The sequence below is a fragment of the Zeugodacus cucurbitae genome, chromosome 2 (assembly GCF_028554725.1).
Source record: "Zeugodacus cucurbitae isolate PBARC_wt_2022May chromosome 2, idZeuCucr1.2, whole genome shotgun sequence".
NCBI classification, from domain to species: Eukaryota; Metazoa; Arthropoda; class Insecta; order Diptera; family Tephritidae; genus Zeugodacus; species Zeugodacus cucurbitae.
Window position 1 is genome coordinate 47188820 of NC_071667.1, and position 21688 is coordinate 47210507.

The following is a 21688-nucleotide window of genomic DNA, read 5'->3' on the forward strand; positions in this document are numbered from 1 at the left end:
TATATATCTATGGGTAATATTGATAACATTATGAATGTATAATCCAGCAGATCTCTAGCTGGTCCGAACTAAGATTTTTTTTCTGTAACAATAGTAAATGTAATTCTTTGACGAAACTTGTGGGGATACAATCCTCAGTTGATATATTCTATTGATAAGGAATAATAGAAGTTGCAGATATAGTTGAGGACATTTATATGTTTGTGTTCATATACGTATAACGGACGCGAAATTAATTTTATTGTTGAGGTACATATGTAGGTAGTATTCAAAGGGCGTTTTATCGGCTGATCGAAAATCTATCCTTATTACAACTAAATATCCGTTTTTTAATATTATTGTCTTTCTCAAAAGTAACAATTTGATAGATAATTAAAATAGCGACACATTTTTTAAATAAAAAAATTCAATTCATTGTTGTATCTAAAAAAATAAATATCAAAATTAACTTAAATGTAAATTATATTACAAAGACAAAAAGTTGGGGATAAAATTGGTGTTTTGCCCATATGAAACAGAATTCGTGACCACTCGAATCAGTTGGAAATTCGAAACGAAAATTGTTGTGTCAGTTAAATTGTTGTTTAATATTGTTTGTTGTATATATTATATAATATTTTCGTTTAAATAAGTAAGTATTATTTCTAATGTCGTTTTTTGATAATGTCGAAAACCCCATATGCATAGTAATACCTCAAAATGTTAAAAAACTATAATACTTGAAATGACTATTCAAATAAATGTAGCTCGCAATAAATGAATAAAAGTCGCAATTTTGTTACATTAATTTTTATGAAAAAGTAGTTTATTTGTGTCATCACTTTTGTTGTATCTAGTTATAATTAATATACAATTTCACTTGTCATAAGTATTTATAATTTGTATTACATATTATATAGCTAAATTTGCGTTTGTTTTACTTTAAATAACACAATTCATTAACTTTAAGTCTAATAGTTGGTTATAATTTAAATATTTTTTCATGTACGTATAATTAACTTTGCAATTTCCAATTCGCATCTGAAGCAAAATTTTCGAATGCGCGCAACACACTCAGATTGACATTTATTACTAAATTACCAGCAAAATGCATACATTAAGAGATGTGTTCTAATATAGTTTTGATATAGTCGACTGTATGTGGGTATGCAAGTGAGTGTGTTTAGGTTTTGCAAGCTCGCTAATTGCCGTTTAGCTGCAAAAATTCTTGCGAATTCAGATAATCTTATTAATTTTGTATGCTATGCGCATTTAATACGAATAGGATGAGCTTAGTGAGTTATTTTTTTTAGAATAAACAAACGAAATTGAGTTATGTCTTTCGTTTTGATACACGCAATTGACAATTAACTTGTGAATACAGAAATATTTGTCTAGTTTCAACAAACATTTGCAATTTACTAATATTATATTATGTAAATAAATCAGTTATTGTTTTTTTATTTAAAATACTCTCATATTTATAGCAGCGAAAGAAATCTCAGTGCACTTTATGATTTCTTTGGCTTCGATTTTTAGTTTAACATACAGAAAACAGTTCGTTATGGAAATCAATCAATATATCAGTAAAACATTTAAATGGGTTCGTTAGCCTGCTTGTTTGAGCATTCTGCAGCAGAGGTTATTATTTAAGTCGATGTTAGAAAAAGGCTAAAAACTCACTTTCATCACTTAAAACTATTAAATGTTTATTTGTGAGTTCAAAAGCTGCCAAAGTTCATTGTAGCGGTAATCTTAAGTTAAGGCAGTAATGTTCAGTAAACAAAAAATCACGGAAATAAACGGCAAATGTGTAATATTATTTATTGTGTACATTATATCTGGAGACACTCTTCAACTGAAGACTTCAAACAACGAAGTATTTAAAATATGAAATTATATAAAATTCAAAGGATATTATTTACATGTAAGAAATTGTGTCGGTTTTGGGAACTCTTAATCTTAATTTGAATCCAAAATTTCTTGAATAACATTTTCTCGCGGTGCTAAAACATTAATTATTTGTAATGCATAAGCGGGCAGTGTTTTTGAATTTATTTTTTCTCTTGATTTATATTATATTAAGTGGATATAGTTAGTTATATCTAATACATCGCGAAACTTTAATGTTACGAAAAATAATTTACAATTTAAAAATTTAATCAAAACATGCCGTGGATAACACAATAGTCTTAATACATTATTTATACACTTATACTACAAAATTTGAGATTCTTGAAAATAAAATTTCTCGCTGCTTGCATGCCAATATTTATTTCAATTAAAAATATGATTTACAGAAGTTAAGCTAACGTTTCAAATTATTATCATAAAGCTACCACGCACAAATTGAGGGTCAAAACATGTTTCGTTTTATACATATAAACTAATTTAAAAAATATAGTTTAAGCATAGCTTTAGGTGCACTATATTCGTACAATATACATACATACATACAACTACAACGAATTCGTTCGACGTTATAATATGCCAAGGAATGAATATCACTTTTGAATTGGTTTAATTTATCTCTCGTCTTAATTTTCATAAATTTTGCATACTTCGTTTAAATTTCATTACAATATGCTCTATTGTACATTATCGCTTGAATTCAATTATAGTATGTCGCAAACAATCTTAAAACACTCTGTCCGAGCGCCAAATGCCTTATTACAGCACAATAGCATTTTGAAACTATATACTTCCTTTCTCTCTTCAGGCATTTAAACTTAGTAAAAATACACGCATAGAATACATAAATATCAGTTTGGTATGTGTGGGACATTTAAAAAAATCGGAGCAAATGCACCAAAAAAGCTGCCATGGGGGAACTAATGAGCGCACCATACGTTTTACTTTCTCGCGCTGGTTGTCGCGCCCTTTTCGAAGCGTTGCGTCAGCGAAGCAATGTTTCCTGACTTTACTGTGGGCGCCGTTCGTGGCGTGCCGGTGGCAGCAAAACGCGCGCCTGCGCTGCCAACACTGGGCGCGGGCGTCACTTTCTTTTGACTATTGAATGAGGGTTTCGCGGAGAGCGGTTTTGGTTTTGTTATTGTAGCGGACGGCAGTGCTGTGCTATTACTGCTGTTTGTTGTCCGTGTTGTTGTTGTTGAATTTGCAGTCACAGGTGTTTTGGTGAATGATCTATTTCTTGCCGCCGCAGCGTTACCGCCGCTGAGACGATTGCCGGCAGTAGTTGTGTTGTTTTTGTTGGTAGCGGCAGCGGCACCAGTTGCAGTGGGTGCTGCGCTTAAGCTGCTGGGCTTAAAGCTAGAGAATGCTGTGGAGGTTGAAAGATCAGCGCGCGTAGGCGCTACCCGCGCAACTGGCGCGTTCACTGGCGCCGGACGCAAGTAAGTAGGCACAGTCTGCGCTGTAATGGGTGTTGCACTTGCAGACGGCTTCGCTGCTTCAACTATTGCATTGGCGTCATGGTTTGTGCTACCGCTATTTGCGGTATTTGGTGTCGTTTTCACATCGCTGGCTGCATTTTTTGCTTCCTCCGCGGACTGAGGCTTACTTTTTACCAGCGTTGATGCGCTGTAGATTGAGTCACCATTGCGCTTCTCAATTTCGTTTACAATTTCACCCAGCAGACCCATGTCAGCGCTTTCATTAATGAAATCACTTCGCTTAACTGTTTGTGCCGCGGGCGGAATTTCATCAATCACGGAGTATATATTATCGGTTGAAGTGGGTGAATCCGCCTCACTCGACTCGCCCACAGTAGTCAGCGGCTGTTCGACAAACTCGCAATCATCATATGTGTTCTCCATATTAGACTTCGCAGTGGCGACAGGCAATGCGTAGCCAGAAGAAGTTGTTGAATTCGTTTTCTTCAATGGTGGTGGACGTGGCGGTGGGCTTTTAGGACGCGAAGCCGCCGCGGCAGCCGCTACGCTCTTTGGTCGTGCGCTACCGGGCGCATAACGCATCGAACCAAAAGTCTGCACGTTGGTTTTCTTTGTCGGCGAACGCATTGACTGTGCGCGTTTCACCAAATTTTTTGTTTCCTCCTCCTTAGGTGTGGTCTCCGAATCAGAATTGGATGACTCGCCTTGTGGGGCCACTGGCATTGGTGCTGATATCTCAATGTTCTTCAACTTCTCGCGGTCGATGTAGGTCTTTTCCTTCAATGGCGCCTTGTCCTCCTTTTTCAGAAAAGAGGCAATACGTCGTATGGTGCCATCACGTTTCACATTCAGCTTTGGGTCTGAATGTAAAGGCACCGGCGGTGGTGGCGCGGGACGTGGTAACGTACCAGATTGGCTGGCACTGCAGCTGCCAGGTGGTAGCGGTGCGGAAGGCGTGGGCGACACCTCACCGCTGGTCCGCTTTAGTGGCAGCGTCATTGTTGACGTTTCCAATACCGGCATCGAAATGATCGGGCGCGCATTCGAACCGGGATTCGGTGGAGGTAATGCTGGTGCACTTGCCAAGTTCACAGGTGGCGGTGGCGCCCAGCGAGTGGGTTGCGTTGCATCCACCGATTTACCTTTAACCAATGGTGGTGGTGGCGCCGAGCGTTGCGGTACACCGCCATTCAACGCTGCTGTGTCCTGCACTGTGGGCTGTACATAAGCCACATTGGGTGCATTGAAGTTGTTGGTTGGTGATGTGGTATCATTGAGCGGACGTAGGGTGAAGCCTTTGAATTTGCCGAACATGCCATTGCCAACAGAAGTATCATTCGAGTCGCTGGGGGACTTTAACAAAGCGGAGTTCATATCATCCGTACTGCTGGGCGTTGACTTGGGCAGGCTGTGTCCACCGCTGCCGCCAACACCGCCATGAGGACCATGATCCGGACGGGCGGGCGCTTGCTTGGCGCTGGCCGCTTTTTTGCTGAAACATAGAGAAAGTACAATAAATGATGAGGAAATTGTGTTTGAATATATCCGTGTTATAGATAATATTGTAGGAAGGGCATGAGTATGTGTGTATTTTGTATTAATCTTGCATTTTTAGATGAAATCTGTATATAACTTAAGTTTTCATTTAAAAACATTTTATTAGTAATTTTTAAGTACATTAGTTAAATTTTTTTGTAATTTAGTAAGATTGTATTTAGTATGTTATTTCTAAATAAAAAATTGTTATACATATCTTAAAAAATCACATACCAATTGTAAAAATCATCGCACAAAGTGTACAGTGTCAACGAAAAATATGTTTGTATGTTAACCAACACCAGAGCTAATTTGTTTGAAGGAAAAAATGCTATAAACATGCAATCTTAGAAAGGTTATTAAGAACATACACCATAAGGATGAGCTTGTTAAACAGATAAGTTGGAAAAATAACAACACAAATTGATGCCACAACACATTTTATTAAAAACTACATGTACAAATACTTAAAAGTTAGGCTTAATCACACACACGAATTATTAGAGACACGTAAATAAATATTAATAAAGTAATAGTAAGTAAATTGCAAAAACAATAACAAATACTACACAGGTTACATATACATATTTTCATATAAAAGATTCATAATCAGAAATCTAAATTGATCACAATATTTTAAATGCTTTTGAAGAGTAAATTTTGAATTTGCTTGAGTGATAAGCAACACAACCGACTCAAATCGGTTTTATCGATTTAGTATGCTCGGATTACTTCTCACCAATATTTTTTGGGTTGTAGTAATTGACTTTTTTCCCCTATCTTGTTGATTTAAACGCTATACATAGACGCAATCTAATATATAATCACTAATTTAATGTATATTACGCATGCTCCAATCAATTTTTATAATCCTTGAAAACCAAAACTGGAAAATTTTTATAAAATTTAATTAAACTCTCAAAGATTGAAAAACATACACTAAGAAAGTCATTTTTTGACAGCAATTAAGCTCAAAAAATAAATTGTAAATAATTATTGATAAGTATTTAAAATGAAACATGCAATTGTAACGAAATTTCAAGCGACAAGTGTTCAGCAGCAAAGTAGCAACAACAACCAATATGTTTCTTTTCTCCTTTTTCTGCAATTTCAACATATTTATTTACACATACATACAAATCTGTGCCGGCAAGGGAGATATTTCTTCTTTTAATTTCAAAATACATGCAGAAACTGAATTTTGAGGTTGTGATTTTAATATAAAATTGTTAAAAAGCATATTTTCAGTCACAATCACAATTTTTCAACGGCACAGATATGCACACATTTGCATAATTTTTCTTTACGCTGCAATTAGCGCCAACTGAATGGCTGAAAGCTTGTTTAATTGTTGTTGTTTTGTTGGTATTGGTTAACCAATTTCTGGACACACCTATCACGATCACTGGCTATAAACTGTGCGCCGTCGCACAACGCATTCGGATTTGTTGTTGCTTGCAAGCGTATATCGGTAATTTCTAGCTTGCGACGCATAGTGTTTGTCTGACCGTTATTGAGCGAGCTATCGTCATTCACAAGGTGATGTTGATTTGCTCTCGTGGGAAGTGTTTGTGTTGTTGGTGTTTTCAGTTTGCGTTGAAGTGTGGTTGTTGGCGTTGTTGCAGAAGCATTGCTATCTGGTATGCTTGGTATTTTTGTTGGTGTTGCTGGCGACTTTGTTTTGCTTAGACTATTCTGTGTGAAATTCTTTTTAATCTCGGCCACCGATACTATTTTATTATTAGGCATAATGCTATTGAAATCTTCGTTAGTTTTACTCTTAGACAAATACAAATTGTTATGGATGCGCGCTAGATTATTAGTGGATGCACTTTGACTGATTAGTTTTTGATTTTTTGTTGTTGTTGTAGTTGTAGTGTTCGTGCTAGTGTAGGGTTTCGCTTGTGTGCCTGTATTGAATGTGTTTGAGTGTTTGAGTTGGCCCCGTTTAGCACAGGAGCCTAGTGTTGTGCCTTTTAGTTTTTTAGTTGCGCTCGGAGACGAAACACAAGATGCAGTTGAAGAAGAAGATAAGTTAGAAGAAGTTTTGGAAGAATGGGAGGAAGTAGTTGTATTGCTAGTGGAAGTGGTAAATGAGCACACCGACTTGTGCGGCGTGGATACATACATATTTTCAGCCAGCTTGCCGCCAATGAAGAAGCGTCGATTGCGTATGTAGTAAGAGAGCCATATAATAAACACCATAAACGGTATCACACCAAAGAAGAAGATGTACATGAAGTTCTGGAAGGCTTGGTGACCTATTGAAAGAAATAAGAATACATAATTATAGTAAAAAATAACAAAAACGAACAACTTGTACTTACTGGTTGGTGACGACGCCGGTCCACTGTTGATGGAGCCGCCGGGTCCTGGCAGGCGACATGTACTGCCCGTATAGCCCAAATGACAATGGCAATTGCCGAGACTATTGCATACACCGTTGCCATTACAATTATCTGGACACTGCTTGCCGAGCCCGGTAGCACGTACACGCTCTATCGTTAGGCACTTTTGGTTGACACACATTTTGTCATCGCCACATTTGGCGCCGTTGGGCGTAAGTCCGGGATCTGTGCTTTGTAGTCCCAAATCGACCAGCGCTGTGCGGCACGGCACTATATTACCCTCATGATTGATGAACGAATGCGACAACACCGCTGCCGACTCCATGCCGAATTCCAGCCGCTCATTCAAATGTCGGCAATGCAACATGCCGCAACGTACGTGCTCATCCTCGCACCTAATGAATGTGTTGTTGATGCGATCGAAGCCGCAATTGCCGCCACGCTTGCCTTCAACATTCTTGCTGTAGCAATGTTCCGAGCTCTCGCCGGTCGGTCCCCACAGTATACGACATTGTTGCGAGTGCGAACGGCAATTACCTTGGAAGCAATAGGCCTGTCCGCTGTCGCACTCTTCGGTGTCACGTTTGAACACATCAGCCGGACAGTACTCCGACTCGCCGGTGCAGTATTCGGGCAAATCACATTCATTCTCGGCCACACGGCATGCCTGACCGGCCGCTTTGGGACGACATGTACTCAAATCACAACATTCACCAGTAGCACAAGACGCGTTCGTGTGCAGCATGCAAGTGTACGGGTCGCAGCAAGTATTCTCACAGTAGTTGGGCAGCCCACAATCGCACTGTTCGCCAGGCTCCACGAAACCGTTGCCGCATTGCGGTGACTCGAACAGTTTGGTGGGTTTGTTGCGTAGGCAATAGTTCATGCCACGCGAGAAGGCTATGTTCAGCTGGTCGATGCTGCAACTGCTCCAATGAACTGGCACCACGGACGTGGACGAAGCGGACATTATGCATTTCTCATCCTGGCACTTACAGTCGGACGAATCGTGCTCCATGCCAAAGTTGTGACCCATTTCGTGTGCCATTGTGGTGGCCACAACGGCAACAATTTGGCTGTGCTCGTTCGAAACGCCGCCCGAGTACTCGTGCGTGCAAATGGGACCCTTCAGCGCTTTGCCTGTAAACGTAATGAAATTCATTAAATATTTGTTCGTATGTAATATGACTACAGTTGGAATCGTTAATTACCAACGACGCCACCACTAAATTGCTCTTTGGTCAGCAACTGCGCGTTATCATTGGGATGGTCCAGCACCAGTTTTGTACGCCGGTAGTTAAGGAAGTTGCGTAGCGTTAGATCCCCATCGGTGGAGAACTCAATTTCATTGTACTCATTCCAGATGACCACACCCACCAGTGCAACGAAGATATTCAATGGTACATATAACTAGAGGAAGATAAGGATTTTTTAGTGCTTATAGTCCGAGATGTTTGGTATTACAGGCCATAAAAAAAGTATTCCTATAATACTTTGGATACTCTGGCATGCTCAATTGTAATTACCGTTATGTAAATTTCCACTTCATTACTCTCTTAAATTTAGTCAACTTACCGCATTGATGATATTCGCCAAATCCTTGCAATGCTGATGTACTTTCCTCGGACTCTCACCAAACGATTTATACAACTTATTATCAACCACAATGACAAGTTCAACATAGGACGAGTGTTTGTTGGCATTGTAGGGACCGCGTATCACATCGTTATTGTCGTAGGACCTTTTATACTGCATTTAAATGGAATAATAGACAAAAATTAATACAAATTATTCTAACTAACCTCCCAATAGAATCCCAATAGAAGATACTCACTCTTAAAATGCGATTGAATTCAGAACCGTCTAAGTGCATTGGTACCTGCGGCTGCTCGTCGCTCTTACGCCGCAAATTCTCAGGCTTTCCGAAAGGAGTGTGTGCGTGGTTGTCGGTGGCGCTGTCATAACCACAGGTTGCATTTCTATTCAGCAAATCGGCACGTCTACAAAATAATATGGAAAATAATCATTAACTGTATAAATAAATTTATGTTGTAATTTTTCTTTCAACAAGCGCCAAATTAGCCAGCGAATGTAGCTAACTGTTTTTGCAAATATATTATGCTCTGGCGGAAGTGCGAACGGAAGAAAGCGAAGAAAACATTCTGGTGTGTAATTTATATGCAAACACGCACCGCCGCAAAACACCTACAATTATACAAACATGCATTAATTTGTAGACACGCTTGTTTTATAAAAGACCAACGGTCGCGGCAGTGTGTATAGCGACGTCGGTTAATGTGGCTAAAAAGCGCCGTCACCGGCTTGTGTACAGACATGCGTTGACCAAATATTGACTTAAAACGTGGCCATACGCTAAAGTCAACTCGCTCGCTAGTTGACAGGCAATCAAGTTGATGGCTTGCAAATTTAAAATAGACATGCAAGCCGGTAGCTGTCCGTTAACGGATAGTGGAGACATTCTGACTACATAAATGTCTAACATGTTGGAAATGAAAATGTAATTTAATAAAGCATTCGAGAACTATTTTTGGAATGTTAAAATGAATTCACTTCGAACGTACATTCACACATACTACATATGTACATTATAAACAGAAGTAAGCGTTTTACGGTGTTGAAGAACTCCAAATTTTCACCAGGAAGGTTTAAATGGTATACAAAGTAAAGCAAGTAAAGGGAAACGGAATTTAAAGACGATAGTGTACTATATTTAAGGCTTAAAAAACAATATTTATTATTAAAAAATATTGAAATTTTTTCAAAGTTGTAAGTATTTTTCTGAAGCGCCTGGAGTCTGCACTTGTAAATCGGTGCCGGTGATGGAGGTCGTGCGACGCATCTGAAACAGTCGTACCAAATTCTTTTTTTAATTTTTATAAGTTTCTTTATGAACTAAAAAAATAACGAAGAAGTTATAAAATTCCAAATTTTTTCGAAGTTTGAAAAAAAATTCACTTTTTTAAGAAAATTTACTTTAAGTTGCAAAACAAGTAGTTTAAATAATACTTTTGTCCAACTTTAAAAAAATAGAAAAATGTTGTCCAAAAATTAGAATTTTTGGTGTGGTAAATCGATCTAAATCAGCAATTTAATCGAGCAAAGACCGTTATATATTGTAGACCGTTATCGATTCTAGAAAGCTTGTAGAATCGAAGATAGCTAGTATGACAAATGCCGCGAACAGAAAAAGTAAAAATAAAAAAGTCCATAACATTTCAAATGCCTTTTTTATACTTTCAGATATAAATAGTAAATGTTTTCAATATACAATATTGTAGAAATTAATGTGAAACTTTTATAACGAATTGGGTAGAAAACGATCACGAAATTTGTGAGATAAAGTTTTATCTTAAACTGGGCATTATCATATTTGTAAAGATATCTAGTATATCAGACATGCAATAAGATTAGTAGTTATCGCACTTCATTTTGGACTAATTCTCCGGCTCTGCGAAAGAAATGTTCAACAATTGAAAATGCATTAGCAGTGAAATGACATTAGTTAATCTCAACTTGCACAAAGAAAGTAATTAGAATTCAATTAGTCCAATAAAAATATTACAACTAGTAGTTCTCTATGACTGGCACCAGCAATGAAAAATCCTGAACTAACGGTTACAATATGTTTGGATATGGATGTGTGGTATTATTACCATTACTAAAAACAACCAACGGAATCAGTATTAAGACGATCATATATTAGACAAATATCAATATAAGGAACCAAATACCCACCAACGGTGTGAGCACCTCATTATTATTATTAGTGTGTTTTGTCAATTGGAATCCAAAATGATGTAATTAGCCCAATAAAGAAACCCCATTCAAATATTACGACCCCGTAGGCATTGTATGTACAAGTATATAATAATCCTTATTTGAATTATTTAAATTGACAGCGGATGTTGAGTGAGGAATTCCAAAAATATTCCGTAACATAAAACGAATCCTAATGTGATAAATCAATAAGGTTCGATCAGTCAAAGCCTTTTATCAACGTACAGTATTTAATACTTTCATTAAGAAACTAAAAATTTGTGATTGTTTACCAAATAAAAAATATTTAAATTTTTTGGAAGTGTGAACACATTTGAGACATCCGAAATTATTCGCAATTGAAATAAATATAAAAAAGATAAGCTTGATATTTCCCAGGTTCTGCGGCAGGCGAAATAACGAAGAAGTTTGGTGAACTTCGCACATTCCATATCAGCAATGAAGACGATGAACCCAGTGAATTGTCAAATGAGGCACTTATGGAAAAAATATGCAGAAGTGTTACCGGATAACCGTAAAATGAAGTCGATCGAGATAGCGCATACTTTAAAGATAACAAGAGAACGTGTTGGTCCTAACGTGCAGTATTATTTGAATATGCGAAGGATCCATCAGAGATCACAATATATGCGAAGGCACAATGGCTGGAAGCAGTTAAAAATTCTTCGAATTGTCTCTGCATTCGCTACAGAGAGTAGTTAACTAACTGAGAAAAGGCACGCGAAAAAGAGATTTAGCGATCATGAAGAAGTGATAACCCAAACTGAGAGCTATTTTAAAGCAAAAGACAAAGTCTTTAATCGGGACCTTTTCTAAGATAATTATCGCCCTGGCCGACAAAAGCTACTATAATATTTATATTATTTTAATTCTTCAGCCAGATTAAAGCTTACTGCCGTCCAAATGCTAATGTAACAGCCAACTTACAAGTTAGCGTAATTGTAACTTACCGAAATAAAAAATGATCATCCTGCAATCGTCCATCACTACCGGAGTGTATGAAATATGTGTCGGTGCCATCGTAAACTATACCGTTGACACCACCGCCATTGCAAGTGGATATGGCAACATTGGAAAGCGGCTTGCCGCGAATGGTGCCCTGTGGAATAAAAAATAATAATTTAATTAAAAGTCGATATTTTGCAGAAAAAAATAAAGAAATCTAGCAGTTTTAACAAAAACACTATTGATATTGCAAGCACAACTCACCTGGTAATGACATAATTCCAATTCAGTCTTTGTGAAATTTTTTATTACACGCCCCGTAGGCGAATTCGAATTCTGATAGCGGAGGAAATGCTCGGCTGGCAGTAACTCATCGTTGCGGTGCAGGTCAATGTGTACGCGTTGACCTTCGTGCTGGTACGTGAGTGTTATGTGCGGAACGTGTTGACCTTCCTGGAAATTAAGGAAAATTTATAGGAAAAATGTGATTAAATTGACTAGAAAACTATTTCTTTGCTATATTAATGAGTGTACTTATGCGTAGATACCAAAATTTACATATTTCTTTTTCATTCTTCATTGCTACGAGTTTTCATAATCAATTACATAGAAATCAATCATTTGAAATTCACGCAAAATGTTATTAAAATGTGGTTTCATATTCCATTTAGCAACTGTCCTTCTTTGAATTGGAATGAAGGATGACGCACCCACGTAATTTGCCAATAAGCTTAATTTACCAATACATATACACAGGAGTGACATAATATTTAGGGGATACCGGCAACCATTGCCCGCTTGGATACCCAATGACTGCCATCAGCCTATTAAACGCTTAATAATTGTCCGGCGGTCGATCATATTACCGCAGACAAATTTAATTTCAACATGCAAATTGTGGGCGTTTTTCAATTTCCCCGAATGTAATTTTTGAAATCCACATTTTAGCACAGAAAGGCCCATCCTTGAGTAAAACGGCAAAAAGGACACAGGCCTCCTTGAACACTCTCATTTGAAGAGTGTGTGCAGTGGCTCGTGCGAAATTTTCCCATCAGTCAGATTGCCAGACAAGGCACAGGTGACATATTACCTGCGATTGTTGTGTGTAACATTTGGGTTGGAAAATTTAATGTCTGCGCTTGTTTTATGTAATGTGAGAGCAGCTAGAAAGGGTTGACGAAAATTCCTTTTTAATTACCATATATGAAATATATGTATGCGGCCCTAAGTGAAAATCAATTCAATTACATAATTTTTGAGTTTTTTATTGCAGGATTGGTCAATATCGAGAGAACTGTAGGGATATTATGTTAACGGTTTCATAAATTATTGGTACTTGAAGACGTGATAGCCTTTTCGCACAGACAAAATAATTTAGTACATTAAGATTATAATTGAGAAACCATTTTTTGCACTTCGCAATTTTAAAACTCCAAATTCTTCATAGGCATGAAATATATCCTCATTATTAAAGAAGACCAATAAGATCTTGAACAAATATCTGTTATATGAATAATTTCAATTAAATAACGAATACTTGGTGAAATGTGATAGCATTAGCTCTTTTTGTTCTTGATTTCCTCACTTTATTAAAGAAAACTTTCAAAGAGGCTTCTTCTTGAGAGCCTCTGAAACCAATAAACATTATTAATTCACACCAGTTCACACCACAGTCGAGTTTACGTAACCGGAACTAACCCAGATTTCTATCCAGCCAAGAAATTGGCAATTTTCTCAAAATTATTTCCATAATGTTTTCTTCTTCTTCAACAAGAATAACGAGCTTCAGAATTTACATATTTGGCCGCAATAAAAGGGTTCGTGTTTCACCACGAGATTAATATTTTAATATTACTAGCCGCTAAGAGTTTTGCTTAATTAATACTAAAGCTATTTGTTGTTTTCCTATTTTCTTTCCATATTTACAACATTTTACTCACCTCCGCATCCAATGTGCTTCGCAGGGCGCGTTTATGTCGCCCATGTAGAATTTCAGGGCGTATCACGGAATGACTTGAGAACTCATTAAGGGCAGGAAAAAAATCACCAGTCTGTGGATATGATGAATGTGCTGGAAAAGATAAAAGAAATCGAAATTAGAAATTAGAAATAAGAAGAATGAGCAAATTTAAATAGCAGGGAATTAGGTAATTTAGTGAAAGAAAAAGTGTGAATCCCTATACAGTGGGAATAGCCGGCAACTCAGTGGAGTAATGGTATAAATAGAAAACACTGCAACAACGACAATAAACATGAAATGTTTGCTCCAAAAGTGTTAATGACAGCATGACAGCATGGCAGCGACGTGAGCGGTGCAAAGACAAATTAACGAAAATTTAGAAATCGAATGACATTTTAAATGCTAAGGGCAACAACAAAAAGTCCGAGAAGCATACGTGAGCCAGACTATCAACCAGCAACATAATCCATTTACAAGGCAACGAACCAAAGTAAATGTTAGCCATAAATTGTTGGATGCCTGTGTGTGAGCGACTTTCAAATGCATATGTAGGCATGTGAAGATGCACAAGCTGGCGTGTAACGCAAAACATTGACATTGACAGACTTTAGTAGTCCAGATGTATGTAATAGCCAACAAGCTGTGACACCGTGACGCGTACGACGAAGAGGAGTGGGTGGGTGAGTGAGTGTGCAGGTGTGTATGTGCACATTGTGAACTGGGTAAGACGCCCGCTGCAACAACCAACGATAATTGAATATAAGAAACTGTGGTTAGTCTCCAATTACGTGGCATTAGATGACAGCACAAGGTGCGTGGCGGCTGCGAAACGCCACAGACCCGATGAACACATACTCTCCTACCTTTGTGTGAGATGCCAGGCAGCTAGGTCCAACGACATGACCAACTGCCTTAACCCTTGGCGTACAAGCATGTAATTATAAGCGCTGAGCATGAGCACCGATGCTCAGGCAGAGATAAGATATGCTAACAAGCAGTATACTATTTCATATCTTGAAGTGGTTGTTGCCTTTGTTGTTACGGTTTACTCTGGTTTGGTAGGCAATGTATGTGTGCTTGTGGATGATTTGCGGTATTTACGAATAATGAGTGAATTAAACAGTAATCTACTGGTGGCAATCATTGCTCGATTACGAGGCGAGACGGGTGTTTTGAAGAACTGTCAACAGAAACACAGCGGCCGCATATAAAAGTGCTCGGTAACTGTAGTAATAATAGAAAACAGTGTTTATATGACATTAACATGAGCTGACGTCAGCACGAAGCCGTGAATAACAAAATAATACAATAGCGGATACAATGAGAGAATTTAACAAATTGCGCTGAAAAAGTTTTGATTGCGTTGACAGGCAAAGTGGCTGAAAATTACACGCACAAGCAAAAATACGCGAAGCCAAGTGTGTCAAAAAGTTATTTAATAATTGATGTTTTTGGAAAGCCTAGGGGGGTGGGGCATGAACTTGAAAACTAAATTGATATAAAAGTGCCGACACATCTTAGGGGTCAAAAATATGCCAATAATAGCTTTTCGCACAGGAATTAAATGATCATTTTAGCAGTCTTTGCTAATTGAGATCGATTTACTAAACATAAGAAAAATCTTATTTTATTACATTAATTTTTAATCGAACACAAATCGAATTGAAAGTGGAATGCAGCTCTACGATTTGTTGTCTACGCTGGAGATGGCGCCATTCCAAAAGGCAAAAACTGGTTTCTCAATTATAATCTTAATGTGTTAAATTAATTTGGCTGTGCGAAAAGGCAATAAGAGAACAAAACATATGTTGATAAAAAATAATACGGGGACTGTAACGAAATAAAAACTCAGCAACCAAAAAAAAAACGAAAAAATATGTTAATAATAGGAGCGAAAGATAAATAATAAAAAAATGACAAGCAAAAAAATATCAAATAAAAAAATTTTTCTGGTTAAGTTCAATGAATATACTTCCAGCAAAACACATATAAAAGGGATCTTAACATCACAATTTTTTTAAAATTCATCAACATCGATTTCTTTCCATTTTCCATTGTTCATGTCTTTAAAGCAATAAGTTGTGAGCTAAAATATTCTAATCACATGTTGTTTTATTAGTATGGACTAAACTTGTCGTAATTAAGGACCGCTTCCGCGCATTTTATGAATCATATGAATGAATTCATCGCTGTTGGTTTTCAAAATTATGTATTATGTTCATTGCCTATGTTTAGCTTTTGCAAAAAAAATTATAAAAATTTTTAGACGCACTTTGTAACGGTTTACCTAGACCACGCATGACACACGCTAAAGTGACAAGGTTTAAAAATAAATCTCACAATTCTTTATAAACTTTTCAAGGGAATTATGTGTGCGTGGCATGGATTTTCCACGCGTCTGCTATGCAAGACGACCGCCACGTCCACAAGAAAATTGACAACAAAAAATCTTAAGAAGAAGAATCACATGGCGAACATAACGAATAGGCACAATTTTGGCCCACTTTCAATTATATTTTTGTCGAGCGGCGACGCCGGCGTGCCTACAACGATGACGCACAACTAATTAATTCTATAAAATATAAAGAGAGGACTATCTCACAGAACATAAATGCCCACACACACACACATTCACACCTATATGTAGGTATGTATAGAATTTTTGTCTAATTTAGTAAATCTGCCGTGAAAATATTTTTGGACACATATTTTCTGCTGGTTCAAAGGTGTTGCGTGCCCCACCAATATAAGATGCTATGAACAGAGCTGCTGACGCTTGGAGGGTGTGTACTATGGTTTTGAATTTTCGTTCGAAATTGTCTAAGTAATGAAAATCATTTCAAATTATTTACGCACCCGCGCAAGCACAAAGCTGACATGCAGATTTGTTATAAAAATTAAAGTGTGGAAAAGTGTTGATGCACTTAATTTACATAAATATGAAATACATGTTTTCACTCAAACTTTTTTCAAAAAATATAGAGATCAGAAGTCCTTCCTTGACTTTGTCTGTTGTACGTTAACCTTTCTTCATTTTATTAGTTGCTGTTTATTTAACAGCCTATATTGGCTTAATGATGATAATGAATATATGATTGAGGCTTATATAATTAAAGGGACCTATAAGTCTCAAGGGTCTCCTAAGAAACTATTTGAGAAACTTTTTCAAAGCAGAGGGCGACATCAAATAATGGATTTGATTATTAAGTGGATTTATGCTAAAGTAAATATTTATAATCTGAGTAAAAATCTAGTAATATGAAGTTTTTATTTTTAGAATAATTCGAATAATTTAAGCCGATTTAAGCTTAACTACATACTATCACAAATACATATATGCTTTTATATATATGTATGTTCATCCTATTTTTCCTTCCATTGCGTAATAATTTTTTAATTACAAAAAACTCACAAGGAAAAGTGTTGAAATGGAAAATGGTAATGGGCGCTGCCATCAACACGTCGTGCAATGTGAAAGTAATTTAAAAATCATATGCCATAAAGTGTACATACATCTATACACCAATATATATATGTATATAGTTATATAAATAAACAGATGTAAATAGTTCACATGGTGCTGACAACACAGTTCCATTAAAGCTTTCACCCACGCAACGGCGTACCTCATTAAGTCAAGATGAGCAACTCAAGGACATTTGTTACATACAAGAGATGTATAAAGGAAGAAGAAATTATAATGTGCAATTTGACGGAAAACAGAATTTACGAGAATGAAATATTACAAAACTAACAAAAACAAATGTAAAATGGCAATGTGGAAAGTAAGAGCCGCGAGGTAAATGAATTAAGTACAAACAAGGCTGGAGTGCGATATCCTAATGATGTAAACATGATGTGCGTTTCTATGGATAAAAGTTGTAAACATTATGATGCGTTTCGTTGTTCAGTCAATGCAAACGTACGAATACATACATATTATGTGTATTAACCGAAAGTGACCTCCAACCGCAAGGATATGTATGTATTCTGGGTTGAGTTCCCCTGCACTTGTCATAAGTAATTACACACATGTATATAACGCAGCAGGCGCCGTGGCGCACAAACAACTCGTTCATTGTGGCGCTGACAGCCCCGGCCGAGGACGAGGACGTCACAGAAAATCAATATTTGAAAAAAAGATACCACTGCACTGAAGGCTCTAAATATTTCGACATTACATGCCAGCAAACGCAAATAACCCGCACATACATACATACATATGTACGTATGCATCGGGACATATGGGCGATGGGCGCTGACAGTGCATGCAACATGAGTCGTTTTCATACTATGAGTGTCGGATGACAGCAAAGCGCTGGCAATTAAAACTGGATCAGCGGCCCAGCAGGAGCACAGCAACCGACATAAGTGGCTAATGCAAACACACAAAGTTATTTATGTACCGCATGCGTTGTTGTTGTTTGTGTATTGGTTAGTCGCACTCATCTCAGGATAATAGCTCGCAATGCTGATGGAAATTGTCGACGCCACCGATTGACATGTGGTGTATACGCCTACGCCTGCGCACAACGCATTCGAAGTAGACGAGTGATTGAAGCGTGATTCGTTTGTATTTCAGCGGTGACATTTGATGGGCTATGCCGCACTTGCTGATGGATGTCAGCCAATACTTGAGCGTTTGCATTTCATAATTGTTGTTGCAATGCCATTGGCGTACAACAAATTCTCGACCTGCTCAATGGGTTGTAATAAATGAGTCTCGCTTTTTTACTGCGACATGCAAAGCGAGTTCATTACACATTATTTGTTTGTGCACATACATATATCTCATATATACGGGTGTATGGGTTCGTTTACACACATATTTCGACAGTCAGCGCCGCCAACACGGTTTGATGAACTTGCAAGACGCCATCATTTGGTCACTGATGTGACACTAGCGCCATAATAAAATGTTTATGTTCCACAACAATAACAAAAATCGCGCGGAAACGTAGACGAATATATAATAAAAATTTTACAATAAAAACGTCTGCGGAGTCTTTTTGGAAAGAACGCCGTGTAGAGATGACATGGTTGTGTTTATATGTATGTCGTTATGTCTAAATATAATTTTAGGAGAGCAACAAGTATTAGTTCCTTTGATATTAACCTGAAATTAGCACTTCATTAGTTTACACTTTAGTCTTAAACTGGACCGCAATATCTTGAAGATCTTTATCACTTTGTTTACATATAGTATCTTTGGACCTCAAACTAAAAGAATTTGAATGCAAATATCTTGAAAGCTTAAAAAGATTTCGTAGGAAAACGCTCACTATGCAAATATTATCAATTAATAATATTATACGAGACTTAGATAAAATTTATTTATCTTTATTAGACTAAAACATATAAAAGTTCTGTATGCCTTGACCAAATGGCTTTTATAAGAAACGTTAAACGAAAATATTCTTTATTTTCGAAGTATAATCGTCTGCTGGTACATTTTTCGTGGGTATAAATTGCAAAATTTTCAACTCATCGTGAATGAGTACGTCATCATCTAATATTAAAAATGTAAAAAGCTTCATTTATGGCACTTCGGCTGAGTTTCTTCATAATTGTTAATCGTCACAACGTCTTTAATTAAAAGCTATGAAATTTTTATATTATTTTCACAACAATTTGCCGCAAATATGATCATGCCAATATGGCACACACATAGGTCGGTTTATGATACGTTGCTTTTAATGGCGACTCTTATGAATTACATATGTACATATATATTTTCATGAGAATACGATTCCACATTTTATGTTATTTAACACTAAGAAGGCTCTTTTGTGATTTGTAATTTTGTAATAAAAGTGTATACATACATATGTGTATGCGAGAAAACTGTGAAAGACAATTTTAAATATATTTTTTTTTTTAAATATGATTTACATAAATTAGGGTACAATTTATTAATTAGTTTTTAATTTTGGCATATTAATATATTAATTTCAACACTTTGGAATATCGTAGGTTACAATAATAAAATTATCAATATTTCTGATGTTGAATAGTAATAGCCTTTTCGCACAGCCAAATTAATTGAATACGTTAAGATTATAATTAAGAAACTACGTGTAGCCCTTCGCACTGGTGGTTTTTCTTTTGTGTGGTAAATCTATCTAAATTAGCGCTTCAATCGAGCAAAGACTGGTTAATTGTTAAATTAACTCCTTTGCGAAAAGGCTATAAAGAAGTTTTTACTGTATTGTAAGAATAATACATATTTTTGACAAGCTAATTAAGTTTTTTAACATTCTATTGAAGAACCACGTAACGTAACGTAGTTAAACGTAGTTTTGTCATTTCAGTAATTTGAAAAATCTGTAATTTATCAAGTAATAACTATACAATATCTCCAGATTCTTTTAGCTATAATTTTAATAACAGTTATAGACGAATATTTTTGAGATAATAATATAGTGATTAAAGCAATTAAATGGTAATAAATATATGCCGGTAATAGCTTTAGAGTCAAGGATAATTACAACAACCACAGTATTAATGGAAATTATGCCAGACAAATTGTGTTATATTTCACATACATATGAATTGTCAAATTATGCGAATCATTCTATATCGCCACGTTGCCTGTCTTTACATTTCAATATAATTTGAAACACAAGCCACTTATGCACATCTCTACACACGAACAAACATCTAAATTACCGCATTGAACTTCACATTGAAACCGCAAAATATAACGGACGCGCAAAATTAATTGTTTATTATTCCATTAAAGCAATGTATGTGTGTGGGTGTTTGAAATATAATTCTTCATGAGCTCTTAATTGAAAACGCGCATTTGAGCTTTCACGCCTGGCTGCTGGACGCCTTCAACATCATTAGCGTTAATACCACTATAAATTTCTGAATTTACATACGTACATACTTAAATATACATATATATATACATACATATATATATATACCATACAATGTTGCATCGACAAATTCTGTTAATCTAGATGCTTTTCAATTTTATGACAAATATTATGATGATTGCATAAAATTTATATACACATCTCAATTTAAAATTGGCCATACACACAAACATGGAGCACTCATATGCATACAGGCACTTCGTTGAATTCCAAATTTGTTAATTTGAGAATTTTTGAACTACTGCGGTGCTCTCTTTCTCTTTCTTTCCAATAACCCCAGCAAATGCGGCCAATGTGCGCCTTCGCTGAGCGCAGCGAATTTGTGATAAAAAAAGCTATTAAACTTAATTGATTTAGAAATCTTTAGACAACCGAAAATTATGAGCGCCATAAAGCATAAATATAAAAGCACTTTAAATGAGTGTGCAAGTTTTCGAGTTCTAGAGCTGAGATCTATGCTTCAGAAGTGCATACATGTATGCCCATAAATGCGCCTATAAATACAAGCATACAAAAACACAAATATAGACATATACATATATTAGACAGATATACATATAAAGATATACATATTTGAAATATTCGCCGTAAGCATTTAAAATGCTAATAGCACATACATGTGTATGTATATATGTTTGCAGATGCAGATGTATTTAAGCATACCAATAGGCGTCCGAACGTGCACCAAAACAATTTGAAGTATTTAAAATTTTATTTGCTGTCGCAATGCAGTAATTTTCACTAAGGTCGCTGATTGGCTTAACTTTTGAAATTTCAATGGCATTCCACGTAGCATTTAAGGAGATCATTTTAAAAGTTTTATGTGTTTGAGTGTTGGTTTTAAGCCAATATTTGTATTTGAGTAAATTGTTTAAAATATTAAGA

General features: G+C 36.4%; 1 protein-coding gene across 1 annotated transcript in view; it reads right to left on the minus strand.

The window, feature by feature from the left end:
- Window positions 1-1424: 1424 nt before the first annotated feature.
- LOC105212340 (disintegrin and metalloproteinase domain-containing protein 12) overlaps window positions 1425-21688 on the minus strand; it is a 79821-nt gene continuing 59557 nt past the window's right edge. The window contains exons 2-10 of the mRNA XM_011184241.3: window positions 13900-14030; window positions 12224-12412; window positions 11965-12113; window positions 9051-9216; window positions 8792-8965; window positions 8428-8626; window positions 7196-8356; window positions 6997-7129; window positions 1425-4824 (exon numbers count right to left, since the gene is read on the minus strand). Of these exons, the coding sequence (XP_011182543.2) occupies window positions 2832-4824; window positions 6997-7129; window positions 7196-8356; window positions 8428-8626; window positions 8792-8965; window positions 9051-9216; window positions 11965-12113; window positions 12224-12412; window positions 13900-14030 (4295 nt within the window). The 3' untranslated portion in view covers window positions 1425-2831. The remainder of the gene's footprint in view (window positions 4825-6996; window positions 7130-7195; window positions 8357-8427; window positions 8627-8791; window positions 8966-9050; window positions 9217-11964; window positions 12114-12223; window positions 12413-13899; window positions 14031-21688) is intronic.